This window comes from Rattus rattus, chromosome 18, assembly GCF_011064425.1.
Source record: "Rattus rattus isolate New Zealand chromosome 18, Rrattus_CSIRO_v1, whole genome shotgun sequence".
Taxonomy (NCBI): Eukaryota; Metazoa; Chordata; class Mammalia; order Rodentia; family Muridae; genus Rattus; species Rattus rattus.
In genome coordinates, this window is record NC_046171.1 from 40,782,104 (window position 1) to 40,798,857 (window position 16,754).

A 16,754-nucleotide genomic window follows, 5' to 3' on the forward strand; every position below is an offset into this window, starting at 1 on the left:
GAGGAAATCTATAGATAAGTAGGAGGAGAGAAATCTATAGATAAGTAGGAGGTCCCTGGGTTGCCTGACCAAGACCTATTAAACACTTCATGTGACTGGGTAGCAAAACCAGGAACTCTGGGTAAACTGAACCCCAGCTATCCACAAGCTACGGGATCTTGAAGAAGACTTCTCACTGACTCCTCTTTGAAACCCCAACTCATTGAAGAGCAAAGAACTATACAAGATGGCTTCCAAAGCCCCTTCTATCCCTGTTTTTCTATCTCTGTTCCTACAGCCCAACTCCACAGCAGACGTAACTTCCTGGACAAGGGAAGTGATACCTATATGGAAAGGAACAGGGCCCCAAACAGTCACACACTCTCTGGGGTTGAGTACAGTCTATGAGCCCAGGCAGGGGGACTATCACGTGCACTCTGCATGATATGCACAGCTCTGCCAGCCTGGTACCAGCTGGACCAGTGACATCTGTCACACAGGGATTAAATGCCTCAGCAATAAAAGATAACACTATCAGACGTCAGCTGTTTCAATAATAAAGTGGATGCACGTCCACAGCAGTGAAAACGAGACTTGTCGAGATGGGCTAAAACCAATGATCCTTTCGACGTGATTAACTCTGCCTTCGTTTTCATAATTACCTTTGCGTGTGCAGTGTTTACAAAACAGGCATTTAAGAAACCTTCCCGTAAAAGAAAGAATACTGTGTCATGCTCAGTTACTCTGTGCTCCTATTAATAACAGCAATTTAAAAAAATTAAGGGAGCAATTATTCCTTTAACACAGAGCAGACTCCAATATTACAGTGACACCCAAGGGGCTGTAATCACTGTTGGCTTTGGTTACACTGTGACAAAACTTAATAGACTGTGGGGGGTAAGGGAGGAGGGCTGTCACCTGCACAACCAGATATAGACCCCCCTTTCCCCAATACTACAGCCAGGGGCTGATGAGCGACTGAACACAGAACGTTCTCTCAGTGGCCATGAGAGAGTTCTTGCCTGTTCTTCCCTCTTCAATCTGCCATTCAAAGATGCACACATAGTCAGTGTCCATGCTGGCCGTGATAGAATGGCTCTGAGTACTGTGGAGTTTGCCCTAAACAATTTCTGTCTCATAGCTGCATTTTTTTTCTTTCTTTTTCTTTCTTTTTCTTTTTCTTTTTTTTTTTTTTCGGAGCTGGGGACTTAACCCAGGGCTTGCTAGGCAAGTGCTCTACCGCTGAGCTAAATCCCCAACCCCATAGCTGCATTTTTTAAGGGAGTAATCCATTTTTTTTCCAGAGTACCCTTGAATACAAACTACTAGGAGTGTAGTATATCCTAGTGAGTGGGTCTTGGTAAGTAGCAATGACTCCTAAGTACATGACCTGTGTGTGTGTGTGTGTGTGTGTGTGTGTGTGTGTGTGTGTGTGTGTGTGTGTGTGTGTGTGTGTGTGTGGGTGTGGTATGTGTGTGGTGTGTGTGGTGTGTGGTGTGTGTGTGTGTGTGTGTGTGTGTGTGTGTGTGTGTTGTGTGTTTTGTGTGTGTGGTGTGTGTGGTGTGGGTGTGGTGTGTGTGGGGTGTGTGTGGTGTGTGGGGTGTGTGTGTGTGTGGTGTTGTGTGTGTGTGTGTGTGTGTGGTGTGTGGTGTGTGTGTGTGTGTTTCTGTCTGCTTGTTTGTGCTAAAGAAACAGAGATAAAATCTGTCTGCCTGCTTGCCTGCCTGTGATAGACAAACAGCGATTTATAAGTGAGGAGGATGGTTTTTTTTTTTTTTTCGGAGCTGGGGACTGAACCCAGGGGCCTTGCGCTTGCTGGGCAAGCGCTCTACCACTGAGCCAAATCCCCCAACCCCTATGGTTTTTTGTTTTGTTTTTTATTTTCCTATACAATGATTCCCATTTAGGGGGAGCTGAGATAAGGATGCTAATATTCTAATATTATTACTAAGCATAAACATTTTATTGGAAGATTTATTGACAAGTGGTTGACAGTAAACATGTACACCTCTGTTTCGGTCCGTTGGCAAATGGGTGTAATACTGATATGACTTCTGTTTCAGAGACACAGCTTTGAAAACTGTCCCGCTTTGGGGGCCAGCAAGATGGCTCTGCAAAGCAAGGCACCTGCTGCCAAGCGTGACGACCTGAGTTGGATCCCCAAGAGCCACGTGGTGAGAGGAGAGAACTGACTTTCAAAACCTGCTCTCTGACCTCCACGGATCCACATATGACTAACGAACAGACTGTAATAGTTTAAAAAGATCATGAGAAAGACATTTTAAGGCAGCAACTGAAGTATTAAGATGGCAAATTTTGAGATTTGCAAGCTGCTAAAAAGAGGTAACACTGGGAAAATACTTGGAGCACGATAGAGGGGGAGCCTGAAAAAAATGAAAACTTGTACTTAAACTATACTTGACTGTAAGCCTCCAGATGCTATGGAATGCTACAATTGGATCATCTGCTTGGTAACAACAGATGCCCTCCTGGGTCCGGTCACCAACCCTTCAGTTTTATTAGCTCATCCGATCCTTATAGCAGCCTTAGCACAGGCTTAACCGGGAGGAGGAAAAGCTACATTTTGGACTGGAACCTTTGTGGTTTCAGGAAAAGAACAATTCAGTACCGGGGAGGTAACTTACCCGGCAAGCATAGAACCGAGCTCAAACCCTTTAACATATACCTATAAACAATAAAAAAAAAAAAAACACAAAAAAAAACAAACAAAAAAAACAAAAAAACTGGGTGTTGGAGAGATGCTCATTGGCCAGCCTAGCCTACTTGACAACTTCCAAGTTAATTAGAGACTTGTCTTAAGATAAGGTGGATGGAGTCTGAGGAATGACGACTGAGGCTGTCCTCTGATCTCTCTCTCTCTCTCTCTCTCTCTCTCTCTCTCTCTCTCTCTCTCTCTCTCTCTCTCTCTAACACACACATACACACACCATTTAAACAGCCTCACTCAACTTCTAAGTATGATATCATACATACATACATACATACATACATACATACATACAATGAAGCTACAAGTTACAGTCATGGCAAACTTCCTCCAACTGTCTTTAACGATGACTTGACCCTGACTCTTACTCTACCCTTAAAGGACTCGGTATACTTCCTGGTGGAACTCCCATATTTCCAGAACCTCTGGTCAACATCAGTTAGCAGAGTTGCCCCAGCAGGATATCCACAACCATCCCAGCCGCACACTTGCTGGGTATCGCTTGTGAGCACCTCCTGCCCAAGGCAACCCAAGATGAAGGACGGTGGTTGACAAAAAGCTAAAAAACCAAGCTCCTCTTTTTAACACTCTTCTTACATCATTTTTTGACATTTTAAACAACCCCGTTACATAAGTTTTACTGAAAGAGCACAAGAGTCTGTTTGGTCTTAGATAATATCGATCTTCAGCTTTGGATCTCAAGACTCTCCTCTCTGTCTGCATCTGGATGTTCATTTAGGGAAGGCAAAAGTTATGTGGTCAATCTCAGACCCACCCACTTCTGATTCCTTTCTTTCTGATACCCTGCTTATTACGCAGGTCCCCAGGTGGAGCCGTGTGACTAGTTCTACACGCTGAGCTGAGAGTGGGAGTACAATTCATGGTCCAAGCACGTAGTTACTGGCATGAGATCCTCTAGGGTAGTGGCTCTCCACCTTCCTAACCCTTTAATACAGTTCCTCATGTCATGGTGATGACTCCTAACCATAAAATTACTTTGTTGCTTCTTCGTCACTGCAATTTTGTTACTGTTATGAGTCATAATGTAAGTACCTGATACTCAGGTTATCTGAATGGGGTCGTGACCCACGGGTTGAGAACCACTGATCCGGAGCTCTTTTCTTTGTCAAGGTGCTTGTAAAGGCCTCAAGGTGAGGGTAGATCCAGAGAGTGGAGATCTATGTTGCTGTGCAGTAACCAAAGGTGTCTGGAGCTGTTGGCCAGATATTGCAAACATGAAGCACTAGGATTGTGGGCTGCTTGTTACTGTAGCTTAACTAATGCATATTAGTTCGTATGTTCCTTACCAGAAACTGACACGCCACAGGGCACTTACAGCAACCTCAGCTCGCTCTTCCTGTTCATTCGGCCCTTTAATGGGTAGCAGGTGGATATGTTTGAGGAGACTGGACCACATTATCTGACTAATTAACTGTACCATATTGATTTGTAGTTCTTCATACATAGGCCATTATACTGTGGTTATTTTGCTGACCATCAGTTCCTTAGTATAAATTTGCTGAGCTACAATTGATGCAAAATGCATGTTTGCTTGTTTATATTTTTGTGCAGTGCCATGGATTGAGGCCAAGGCGTTGTGTATATTAAGTAAATGCTCTGCTACAGTTTCAGCTCGAGCCCTTAGTTGATGAATCCACTGTACAGCCTTGAACCTGCCGTGGGTCTCAGACTGACCTTGAGCTGCCAAGACCAATGTTGCAGCCTCGAAACCACAGGCATTAGAGGGATGGCAGGCTTGTGCCACCATCAAAGGTACCATGTGCCCCAACAAAACGATCAAGATTAAGATAATGACAGTATGCATTGTCTCAGAATTTCCTTCCAGCCTGCTTTTCAGTCTCTTCCCTCTTTTCACATCCCCGCACGCCCATCCCGGCCATAATCTAATTTCTATTGCCATGGATTTTCAAGTATAACTATTTGGAGACTCATTATGCACACGGCATAGATCATGAGTTCATTCTTCTCACTTCTGAGTACCATCCAGTCAGATGGGTGGACCCCAGTTTAGTTCTCACTCGTTGATGAATATTTGAGTAACTTGTATTTTTTTTAACTCTTACAAACCCAGCTGCTGTGAGCATTTGCACTCATGCCTTTGTATGGGCACATTCCTTTGCTTCTTTTCAATACATATTAGCAGGACAATTTGATTATGTGGTGAGAGGATATTTTATCCCTTAAGAAAGCACTGAACCTTCCAAAGTGTTCGTGCCATCCCACATCCCCATCGACGGACGTCTCTGAGGATGGTGGGTGCTCTCTATCATCCTCGCTACACCTGCTCTGATCTTTAACTCGGATCAAGTGTCTGCAGCATCTCCAAGTACCCGGTTTTGTTCTGAAACTCATCAGCTAAGATTCGTGAGGCTTCTTATAACCATCTCTTAACTGGCACTCCTCCTTCAGACAGATGGAGATTGTCAGGTAGGAACTCTGTGAACTTCCTCCCACCACCTATAAACTTAGATCTCTCAGTACCAATTATTCCCGCCTTGCCTCCTAGCAGAGCAGGGGAGCTGCGTCCCCACCGACTTCCTGCACTGTGCCTCAGAGGAGCCGTCTCTCCTAATCCAGTCTGGTCTATCAAGCATGTTTCTTGTCTTTTTCAACTACATGTTGCTGCCTCCTCAGTAGAATAATGTAGTCAGTTCTGGCTTTCAGAAGGGAGGTGGGGGAGGGGGAAGGGGAGAGAAGAAGGGGGAGAGAGGAAGAGGAAGGGGAGAGGGAGGGGAGGGGAAAGGTGAGAGGGAGGGGGGGGGAGAGGGGAGAGGGAGGGGAGAGGAAGGGGGAGGGGTAGAGGGAGAGGGATGAGGAGGGGAGAGGAAGAGAGAGGGAGAGGAGGGAGATGGGGAGGGAAGAGAAAGGAAGAGGAAGGGGAGGGGAGAGAGAGAAAGAGGAAGGGGAGAGGGAGAGAGGAAGGGGGAGGGGAAGAGAGAGGAAGGGGGAGGGGGGAGAGAGAAAGAGAAAGGGTAGGGAAGGGAGAGGGGGAGGGGAAGAGAGAGAGAGAGAGAGAGAGAGAGAGAGAGAGAGAGAGAGAGAGAGACTACATTCAGTGGGGAAGTGTGGCATGTTCCTCCTCACTGTACCCAGTCTCAGACTATCTTGCTGTCCGCTGTTCACCTGTCACCACCATGTTTTTAACTGAACACTCCCCAGCCCGGGGCTCACTTGTTTTCTCAGTACTTTTCACACTCAGCACTTGCTCCTTAAACGTCCTTCTAATATCTCAGCTGGGAGACTCTCCTGGGTTGCTCTTCTCTTTGGCCTTCCCATGTTTCTGTGCCTCAGGCTAGAACCTTGGCACTGCTCTCAAGGCTCTGTCTGTTACTCAGGCGGCGAAGGCTTCACAGATGTGATTAAGGACCCTGGAACGGAAGCAATATTAGGAATTTCCTAGCCAAGGCTTAAATGCAACCACTGCGTCTTCATAAGACAAACACACAGAGATCCGACTGCGGAAGAAGGTAATGTGGCCACTATGAGGGAGGAGTCATGAACCAAGGAACGCAAACCGGAACTGTAAAAAAAAAAATCAGAAATATTCTCCCTGGGTTGGGGATTTAGCTCAGTGGTAGAGCGCTTGCCTAGGAAGCGCAAGGCCCTGGGTTCGGTCCCCAGCTCCGGAAAAAAAAAAAAAAAAAAAAAAATATTCTCCTATGTAGCTGCTGGCAGAAGCAAGGCTGATTTCCCACCCTGGGAAGTTGATTTCTGACTTCCAGTTCCCATCACTGTAAAATGTGTGCTGTTGTATGCATATTAACAAGTTTGGTATGATTGGCTACACCAGCAACAGAAAACAAAAATGCTATGCCAAGTTTGAGCCTGGTGCTGGGCTTCAAGCTTTAGAGAATCCTGCTTGTTCCAAACTTATGTGCCTTCCTTTTGGGGGTGGGGGTGGTGAAATCTATGTCCTCACTTCAAGCTAGGCACCAGATATCTACAGAAAGTCCTTGCTTCCAGAGTCCATGGGCTTCTCCCCAAGTGTGTCCCTTAGAGACAGGCTACCCAGGCTTTTCCCTGAAGAGCAGTCAGGGAAGCCACTGTTGGTTGACAAGGACTTGTAAGGTACAAGAGCTGCAGCACGAACCCTGACAGGAAGCTCCTGAAGTAATCCCGACAAGAGGCAATGGTGGTGCCAGTCCTGAAATGCCACTGGCTAGGTTCTCGGTGTGTTTGAAGTTAAAGATGATGGCATGAATCAGGAAGAAAGGTAAATATAATTTCTAAAGTTGTTGGTTCTCATAACCACAGAGATGACATTGCCATCAGTGTTATAAATAAGACCTAGACAGTGGGGCTTGTGGGGGGTAAAACTCAGTGGCAGAATGTAGGATGCTCATTAGATAATAAAGTGGGGAAAGAACCTGCGTGTTTGAACGAGGCTTGTGTTTTCTCAGAGACCCTATGCTTCTACAACTAGGTAGGGCCTTGTAACAGGAGATTCTTAATTAGTTTTTGATAGGTCAAATGAATATGTGACATTTCTGTGTGGAAATGTTTCGAGATCTGCCCACAGTTTTATACTGTTACATCATAGGTTGGCTAATGTCAAACCTATTGACATTACCCAGACCGAGTCACCACGCAAATCCACATCATTAACAAACTGATTGCTTGGCATCTTCCTGTTTTTTACTTCCCCCAAACCTTGGTCGTGCCTGGGACGGACATTAAATATTAACTAACATTGAAGTAGACTGAAGTCAGATTCATAGCCCGTAATAAAGTCTCGCACAGAAGTGTCTCAGTGTGCTTATTACAGAAAAAAAAATCTCCTTATAATTATAAAATTCATCATACCGTGAATGCCTTTGTTCAGTCTATAGGGTTAGAGCCTCTCCTTCCCTCACGTTCAGGGGATGCTGACGGCCAGTTCTTGTGTTTCCGTGTACCCTAACACATTCCAGATGTGAAGCTGGTGGAGGGACGTCAAGCAATGTGTGACAAGGCTGGAGAGTCCACAAAGGTTAGGTCTTTAGAAAATTTTAATGTGATGAATGAACAATATCTCCAATCTTTCCATATCTAAGTTTATGGGCATCATGAAAGTCTACAGGCATAAAGCACAGAGTGCTCCAGCATTGAAAAGGTCACCCTGCTGCTGGGAGCTGCTGAAGGCTGGAACATTAGTGAGTTTTCTCCTGGGCAAGACTCCTCCTCTGCTTGTCCTGAGGTTTTCTTTATGGAGTGAGTTCATCAGCAGCCCTGACATAATAAAATTTCAAATCATTCCTTAAGACCCTATTTTACTCATTTGCTCGGCAACTTCTTCGTGGGGCATGGTTTCCTTCTTTCTTTGGTAGACTCTGTTTCTTCTTACTTCTTTCCCCTTTGTTTGATCTTCCCTGTCTTTTGATTTATAAGTACTTTGGTTTACTAGAGAACAATTCTTGGCCCTCTTCTCTGTCCATCAATGTTATATAGCAATGTCCTCCACATTGAAACTTGCCATCATGGAGGGGGGGTCCTTAAGACTCAGCTGGCAAACAACTCCCAAGTCTCAGGAAGTTCCTGAAACTTTCAAGGTTCATAAGGTCCCTCTATCCCTGAGGTTATATAAGTAGAAAAGGTTATTGAGAAAAGGAGGCTTTCCTGGCTTGTCAATTTATATGCAGGTTGGGCAACAGCTTTCGTGAGTTGTTACTTATCCTAGTGGGCTTTTCGGCGATGGGGCTACCCTTGAATCACTCACACTCCTATAAGTAACTCCTCACCCAAACTCTTGTGAGTAACTCAATAAACTATTCTTTTTCTAAGTTAGACTTTAATGGAATCATTTCTTTGGATCTGTCATTAGTGCCCTATCTGGACTGAGTAAAAATTTGTTCTCATCTCCTTTGGAAAATTCACACAACAACAGATATTCCCAAGATGACCCTATTCAGACCTATAACTTTAAATAGTATCATTATGTTGGTAAGTTACATTTTTTTGTCAGCTCCCAAACTACTGACATGTATAGGTAACCTCCATTTCCTCATCTGTAAAATGGGCATAAACCCAGTACCTATCTCATAGTGATGATGGAAACTGTTCTGTTCTCACTGGCAGATCTGTTGCACTCCACCTCAGCTACTCCAGGGAAACGGATACATCAGAGCTGGTTGTCTTTCTCTCCAGGTTCTGGCAGGGTTTAATTAATAAAAGTCATTGTCAAGAGGTAGCATGGAGCCAAGAGATGGTAACCTAGCGATTAACTGTCCCAGCTCTCTCTATCAGATTCCAGGTTGACGGGGTCTGCGTTTCTTTTCATTTCCTTCACAGCTCTGTTAGCGAGCTGGGGGTGGGGGTCGGGGTGGGAGTGGGGATGGGGGGTGGGGAGATTCAGTACCTTGGTTGGATTTATTTGATCATATTCACCTTTAGAAAGAGTCCCTTCGTCAGACCCCACTTCATTACTTGGTTAGTGCATGCTATTTGTTTCTTGCTGGGAGTTGACTGACCCAAGATTGTTGTAGTGATTAATTTAGATATCTGTCATGTGCTTAGACTAATGACTAATTTATAGTAAGTGCTATGGGAGTGTTTGTGAAATAGATAAATTGCCCACATGGGCTCTCTGTTTGGGAGTCCAGAATTCATTTTAAAACTCCCACTCTTCCTGGATTACAGGTGTCCAAAGGACACAGACTAAAGAACTTCAAGACCTGTGTATCCACAGGAAGGGAAGTCAATGGGCTTCGTCGGCACATTGGGCATGAAGTACAAAAGAAATAGACAGGTATATGAGTGTGAGGAATTTATTATAGGGAGGTGACCTGCACCACTGTGGGAACTAGCACATGCAAAATCTGCAGAGCAGGCAGTTGGGCCAGGGACCTAAGGGACCTGATGTGGTTTCCATCTCAAGGCCATCTGCAGGAGAGCCAGAAAGATCCAGTGTTGGCAATGATGTCAGAAGACAGGCCATGAAGTGGTCTTCAGCATACACGAGGGGTGTAGGCTTTATTCACTGCCTCCCATCTAGATGTTAATTTCACCCCAAATCTCCTTCAGCAAAACACTCCAAATGTTTGACCAGCTATCTGTGTAACTGATCATCTGGTCAAGTTGACAGAAGACGTCATACAAAGCATAGCTCCCTCATTATTGTTTCTTTGATATCAGTGGCACCCATTTGCTCTACGGCTCAAGGTAAAGACTCATCTCATGCCTCATCTATACCTCACCATATTTCCAGAACCGTGACTCACCGTCTTTACCACTGCCTCTGTGCCTGAAGTCACTGCCATTTCTCAGAGGAGGACAGTCATGGACGTCCATCTGCTGCCTCTAGTCTAAGTCTACAGGCAATTTCTTTTCCTTTCCTTCCTTGTTTCCTTCCTTCCTTTCCCTCTTTCTTTCCTTCCTTCTCTTTTTGTTTCTTTTTCTTTTCACTCACTCTATAGACCAGTCTGACCTCTAACTCAGAGATCTGTCTGCCTCTGCCTCCCAAATGCTGGGATTAAGGCTATGTGCTAGCACTCCTGGCTGAGAATACTCTTTTTGTTTTAAGCTTTGCTGTTGTTGTTGTCATTGTTGCTTTTGTTGTTGCTGTTGTTGTTGGTAGTGGTGGTAGTGGTGGTGGTGGTGGTAACTGTGTTTTCTCTTCGCCATACTGGTTGTTCCTTTCAGGATCTCTTGATAACGAACAAGAACTATTCCCTTGTTGGTGGGAGCCCTCAAAAAGCACCACCTGCCTTAATTTTCAATGGAACAGCTGAAGGAATTTTTAGGTTGGTTTTGTTTGTTTGTTTGTTTGTTTGTTTGTTCGTTTGGGTTTTTTCTTCTTTTAGTTTTGCATTAGTTTACCAAGAATCAGGTTTGTGTTTGGGATCCCCTCTTCTCTCCCCATTTCTCTGCCCTCCATCCCCACTCCGAGTAACTCTTTAAGAAATGTAAGTGAAATCCCATCACTGTCTTACCACTCAGTGAAAACCCAGGTCCCCCAGGCCATTCAAAGGAGAAGATGCAGCCTCACAGGCCTGCCCACTTGCCCTTGGACCTCCCTCTCAGTTCTTAGGGCTCTGGCTCTGTTGACCTTTGAACTTGACAGTTGCATCCTAGCCTGAAGCCTTTGCATTTGCTGCTCCCTCTGCCCAGAAAGCTGTCCCCTAACACATCTCACACTGCATTCCACTGAGGTTACCTCCTAAATGCTACCTCCTCCCAGCAACTCCCCTGGTTACCCCAACCACTGGAGCATGCTCTGCTGTCTCCCTCCCTTATTCTCTTCCTTGGCTTTTATCCCAAAATAAAATTAGGTGCTTGTTTGCTTTCGGGCCAGCCTCGCCACTAGAGTATTACACAGTGAGTATGGAGGGATTTTTATTTTCTGGTTTATTTCCACATCCCCGGGCTCTCAATCGTGCTCAGTAAGCACCCAATAAATGTGAAATCTGTGAACAAATGCACATGTGTGTATTTCCCTAACCTCCCAAGTAGTAACGTATGTGTTTGTGGATCTGTTATCTTCATATAGGCTCACGGTGTGCACGGCCCCATTTAGCACTGATTCACGACCCACCGATAAAGAGGAATGTTTGCTTGTTTAAGGTCTTAATGCATGGTTGGAAGATGACGTTCCGAAGAAAGGACACTGGGACACACCTCAGTTACCCCACGGAGATCTGGGAATCCTGCTTTAGGAGAATTTTATTGGTTTTATTGGGCTCTGCACCTGGCTACCAGACCTGGGTAGCAACAGTCTGAATAAGCCATGTTGAGAAATCTTGCCATGTTTGTAAAGCTACGCTGGTAAGTTGTGGCTTCAGAGTTTACACCTGTGCCTATGTGACTTGAATTGTTTTGACCTCTGAAACACGTCTTCCCATCCCGGCCACCAAGGGAGCACATTAACTTGCACCAGTAACAGCCATCCTTCTCGTGTTCTGGGGATGCCACGTGTGAATGTTACTTCCTCCATGACTCATGAATGTTACTGCCTCATCCCATGGTTTAGATCTGGTATTTCATGTGGCTCTCCCTGGAACAAGGTGATAGATAGATGTGCAATAGACTTTTAAAATAAACACACTCACAATTCAGATTCCAAACAATGCCAACAATTTATCACACACCCAAGATCATACTTTTATAATGTGTTTATTTGTGTACAAAATATGTTGTAGTTTACTGATGCATGTGCAGCAAAATATTCTATCACATACAACAAAAATACATCTCTGACTCCCTTTCTCCTGCTCTTGGGGATGGCAACACTGTCTTGGCATTTCAGCAGCTAAAAATAAAGTGCTATTATTAAGCAGTATTGGAATGTCTTCACTTGACAAATGTGATGTACGATTGAGTATACAACCACATTTTGTTAGTTTTTTCACAGAACGGGAAGCTCCAGGCCCTGAACACCTCCAGAAGATACAAATATTTGTATATATATGTACACGTGTATACACTGTATATGTAAAATGCCAACAAGCCTCTTTGTCTGAGTCACTGCGTTCACATTCAGTCCCTTTGCAGGGAAGTCAGACTCGCGCCGCACCACTGAGTCCTCAAGAGTTCATCAGCAGGCACCTAGAAGCTCACCAAAGGCCGGCATGTTGGATTTGTGATGTGGGTGAGGAGACACGGAGGAGCCCTTCAGACTTCACTGGGGGACCTGGAGCGGAAGGGCACTTTGGATTGGAAACAGCCACAGAACAGGAGCCACAAGGCACGCTGAATCTCCTGGTTGCGGAAGGCATAGATGATGGGATTGATCATGGAGTTATAGGTGGCAGGCAGCAGGGTGGCATAGGTGTAGATGGCCGGGTCCTCTTGGCTACCCACCACACAATAGATGGCGAAGGGCAGCCAGCTGGCCCCAAAAGTGCCTAGCACCACGGCCAAAGTTCCCACACCCTTTCTGGTGGCTGCTAAGTGTGGTGGTGCTAGGCAGTGCTGTTGCAAAGCGATCTGGTGGGCGTGGCGCCAGACCACCTGGCAGATGCGCACGTACAAGTGCAGCATGATGCCAAAGACCACAAAGAAGGAAGTGGAGAGCAACGCCACGTGGCTGCGTGTCAGGGGGCGCACCACGCTGCAGGACGCGCGGTCAGCCAAGCAGTTCCAGCCTAGAACGGGCAGCAACCCCAACCCGAGGGACACTGTCCAGGTGGCTGCTAGCAAGAGGTGCACGCCCAACAGGGTCCGGCGCGAGTAGTAGGTGAGCGCGTTGTAAAGGGACAGGTAACGGTCCACTGTGATAGCCAGCAGGCTGCTGACTGAGGCGGCGAAGGACGCCACCAGGAAGCCCACCATGAGCAGGCTCACAGTCTCCGAGGGCACCACGTACTGGAACACGAAGTGGAGGATGAGGCCACAGCCCGCCAGCAGGTCAGCAGTGGCCAGACTACCCACGAGCACAAACATGGGCGTGCGCAGCGCGGGAGTGGACGCGATGAGCGCCACCACCAGCGCATTTTCGCCTGCGATCACAGTCCCCGACACGCACAGCAGCACATCCCAGGGATTCACTGCCGAAAGCAGAAGTCCTGAGGGTCCTGCGGGCAGCTGCGAAGACAGCTCCAGGGACCCGTTAGGTCCGCCGCCGCCTCCCAGCGCCGCGGATGCTGCCGGGGGTCCCCATTCGCTGGTGTCCGGTGTCCCTGCTGCTGTAGCCGCAGCTGCCGCTCCCTCGGCCGCTACTGCCACCACCTGGGACTCGTTGAGCGCAGCGGCGCTAGCGTTCATCGCCGCCAGATGCTGCTCCCTGTATAAAAGGGACCGCGGCTTGTCAGGTGCTCTGTCCAAGCTACCGAGGAACTTTCCCTGTTCTAGCTGCCTCACTCAAATTGCATATCTTACTTCAGGGGTATGCACGGAGCATAGCGGGGGAAGCGGGGATAAAGTGCGAACCCCAAATAAATAAGCACCTGTTGAATGAATGAATGAATGAATGAATGAATGAATGAACGAAATAGATGGGGCTTCTGAGCTTTGGCAGAGGCGCATAGATAGATTCCACTATGCACTACCATACACAAGTAGCCAAATATAAGAGAGAGTCAATCTCTTTGCAAGACTAAGCTGGGCACAGCCGCTGTCCGCGGTTCTGAAAGCCAAGTTTGGGATCTCAAGGAGCGTCAGAGACCCCAGGTCTTGAACTGGGAATTGAAAGACTAAGGGGGAAGTCTGCTAGGGTGCGGTGGTCAGTGCTTGCTCCGATTCTCTGACTCCGGTATGGACTCTCTCCGGGACTGCCTTTTACCCTTTCGCCTTCCCCACAAGCTCAAAGAACCCTTAGGAGCCCGCCGCTCACCTGGGGAGTCAGGGCTCCCGGGAGTCTCTGGTCATGCGCTCCGCGGCTGTGTGCCCTACGCGGTCCGAGCAGCTGCCTGCAGGAGGCTGCCCCGCGTCGAAGAGGAAAGTACTGGTCTCCTGTCCCTGAGCCACCGTCGCCGCGAGTGAGAGGCAGTGGCAGAGAAGGCAGGCTGAGAGCTGCGCGCCTGCCCGAGATTGACAGGCGGGGCCCGGTGACGTCAGGCTCTGGGTTCTGGTTCCAGTGGCTTACTCGCCACACCCGCCAGGCCAATCCTTCTTGGCATCTCCCCACCCCTCACAGAAACATTTCAGAGAGATCCAGAAGGAAGGAGAAGCCAGAGTCTCCACCAGTCCAGATACCTCCAGGAATGGGATGGGGCTGAGAGGAGAGGGAGAAAGGATTGAAGAGAACTCCGAGGCCTGACAAAGGAGGGTGAGCTGGAAAAGGAAGGCGAGGGGGTGAGTGAGAATAAGCCACACAGCAAAGGCCAGAGCCAAGGATCACTGAGGTGAAGAAGCCACGGAGAAGGGGTGCTTGGGACATCTGGAAGAAGAGAGAGAAAAGTTCTCTTTGTAAGAGTGTTTATAGCGTCTGTGCCTCTCGAGGGAAGAAATCTAGAGCTGAGAGAAGAGACAAGACAGAAGGAAGGGCAAGACCGGAAAACGGGTTCTTTTTTGAGAGATTTACCTGAGGAATCCTCTTGCAGAATACCTGAGCCCTCCCCTGCGGGCTTCACTACTGATCTCTGCGCCTCTTACTGCTGCCCTTGCAACTGCTCTTTGATTAAGACAAGGTCTGTGTCTTGTAAGAAAAAAACGGCAACAAAATGTGATTTACTTTCCTGGCAACAGACTTTGCCCTGTTAATTACTACCTTATAAAACAAATTATAGGACCGAAATAGTGATAACTCAGCTGCACCAGACTTCAGCAGGCACGGGTTTTATTTTCAGCCCAGATAAATCACCCTTTTGGCTCAAAGGTGTTTTGGTTTGTCAGTAAATTGCAAGATTTTGTCTCTTTCTTTTGTAACCGGACAGACTCTCCAATAGCTGTACTTGGGCCCAAAGCTAAAGCAGTTGACTCTGTAAAAGGCTCTAAAAGGAATGATTACACATTGCTATGACAGCTCTGGACCGGGGCCACTGCTGTGGCCTTCACACAGTACACGGTTTGGACAAAGTGAAATAAAGCGACACACATGGTAGGAGCTTCCTGCCTCCTCCCCAGCCAGTGCTTGGCTCCACTGTTACAGATAGCTCCAGGGATGCAGAGAGAGAGAGAGAGAGAGAAAGAGAGAGAGAGAGAGAGAGAGAGAGAGAGAGAGAGAGAGAGAGAGAGAGAGAGACTCAGCTGGCTCATAGTCTTGAGGGATGGGGGATGCCTGAATTGGCTACTTTAGACGGGACCTCCCAAGCCATGTCTGCTCCCGCTTCAGTGTACCTGAACTACCTGGGAGAGGGTTCATGCCTAGAAATGTTCAGTTCTTCGTGGCAACAGTTAATGCTGGGCTGCGAATGAATTTACCCTCCACTTGAGGGGTTTCAAAACTTAACACATCCCGCCGTTGTCAGGAACCTAAAACTCAGCTTTCAGGTTCTTCGCATTTCTGGAAAGAGGCATTTCGAGTTCCAGTGGAAGACTGTCACGTCGGAGCCAAGAACTTTCTTTTGGAGCTGCCAAGTGGACAGTCAAACCACTGCCTTAGCACAAGGACTGCAAAGTTTGCAAATGGTTACATCAGGTAACAGACCCGAAATCCACACGCATGGCTCGCTTGGGATAGCTGAGAATGCAGGCCAACCAAAATCTCATAATGAGGGTGTGTGTGTGTGTGCTCGTTGTGTGAGTGTGTGTGTATGTGCATATGTGCAAGTGTGTGTGCATGTGTGCATGTGTGTGAGTATGCGTGTGTGTGCATGTGTGCAAATGTGTATGTGTGTGTGCATGTGTGCAAGTGTGTGTGCATGTGTGCAAGTGTGTGTGTGCATGTGTGCGAGTGTGTGTGTGAGTGTGTGTGCATGTGTGCAAGGGTGTGTGTGCAGGTGTGTGAGTGTGTGTGTGTGTGGGTGTGCAAGTGTGTGTGTGTGTGTGTGTGCATGTGTGCAAGGGTGTGTGTGTGTGTGCGTGTGCAAGTGTGTGTGCATGTGTGCAGGTGTTTATGTGTGTGCATGTGTGCAAGTGTGTGTGCATGTGTGCAAGTGTGTATGTGTGTGTGCATGTGTGCAAGTGTGTGTGTGTGCAAGTGTGTGTGTGTGTGATTTTTCCCTTGTAACTTCATCACGTGTTCTTAAGCATGAACGTCATAAATGATAACACCATTACAATGCCAAAAGATGCAAGTGCCTGGCAGCAGAGGTCTGAGCCTGTTACAGTTTCACAACCAGCTTACAGAGAGCGAATCTGAGCTAAGCTTACCCCTCTGCTTGGACATCCTTGGGGTTTTGTCACAAATAAACAGAATTTGGGAGGTGTCTTAGTCCATATCCCATTGCTGTGAAGAGACACCATATCCATGGAAACGTTTTTATTAATTGATTCTCTCATATATTACAATATTACATCCCAACCATAGCTCCCCTTTGCTCCCTCTGCCCCTCCCCTCCTCTCTCTCCCTTCCACCTCCTCCCTCCCCATCCACCCCTCCTCTGTTTTCCTTCAGAAAGGGCAGCCCTCCCAGGGACGTCAACCAAACACGGCTCATCAAATCACAGTAAGACCAGGCACCTCCTCTCCTGCTAAGGCTGGACAAGGCAACCACACACGAGGACCAGGGTCC

General features: G+C 47.2%; 1 protein-coding gene across 1 annotated transcript; it reads right to left on the reverse strand.

Moving 5' to 3' along the window:
- Positions 1-11,753: 11,753 nt before the first annotated feature.
- Positions 11,754-14,299, reverse strand: Gpr6 (G protein-coupled receptor 6). The gene is made up of 2 exons (XM_032888966.1): positions 13,974-14,299; positions 11,754-13,424 (listed from the first exon to the last, which is right to left on the reverse strand). Exon 2 carries the CDS (start codon positions 13,403-13,405, stop codon positions 12,314-12,316), a length of 1,092 nt encoding a protein of 363 aa, XP_032744857.1. The 5' UTR covers positions 13,406-13,424; positions 13,974-14,299; the 3' UTR covers positions 11,754-12,313.
- Between the last annotated feature and the right edge of the window lie 2,455 nt (positions 14,300-16,754).

Bases quoted from the DNA above. Each gene is read 5' to 3' on its own strand.
- Gpr6 (XM_032888966.1), bottom strand. From the start codon at position 13,405: ATGAACGCTAGCGCCGCTGCGCTCAACGAGTCCCAGGTGGTGGCAGTA.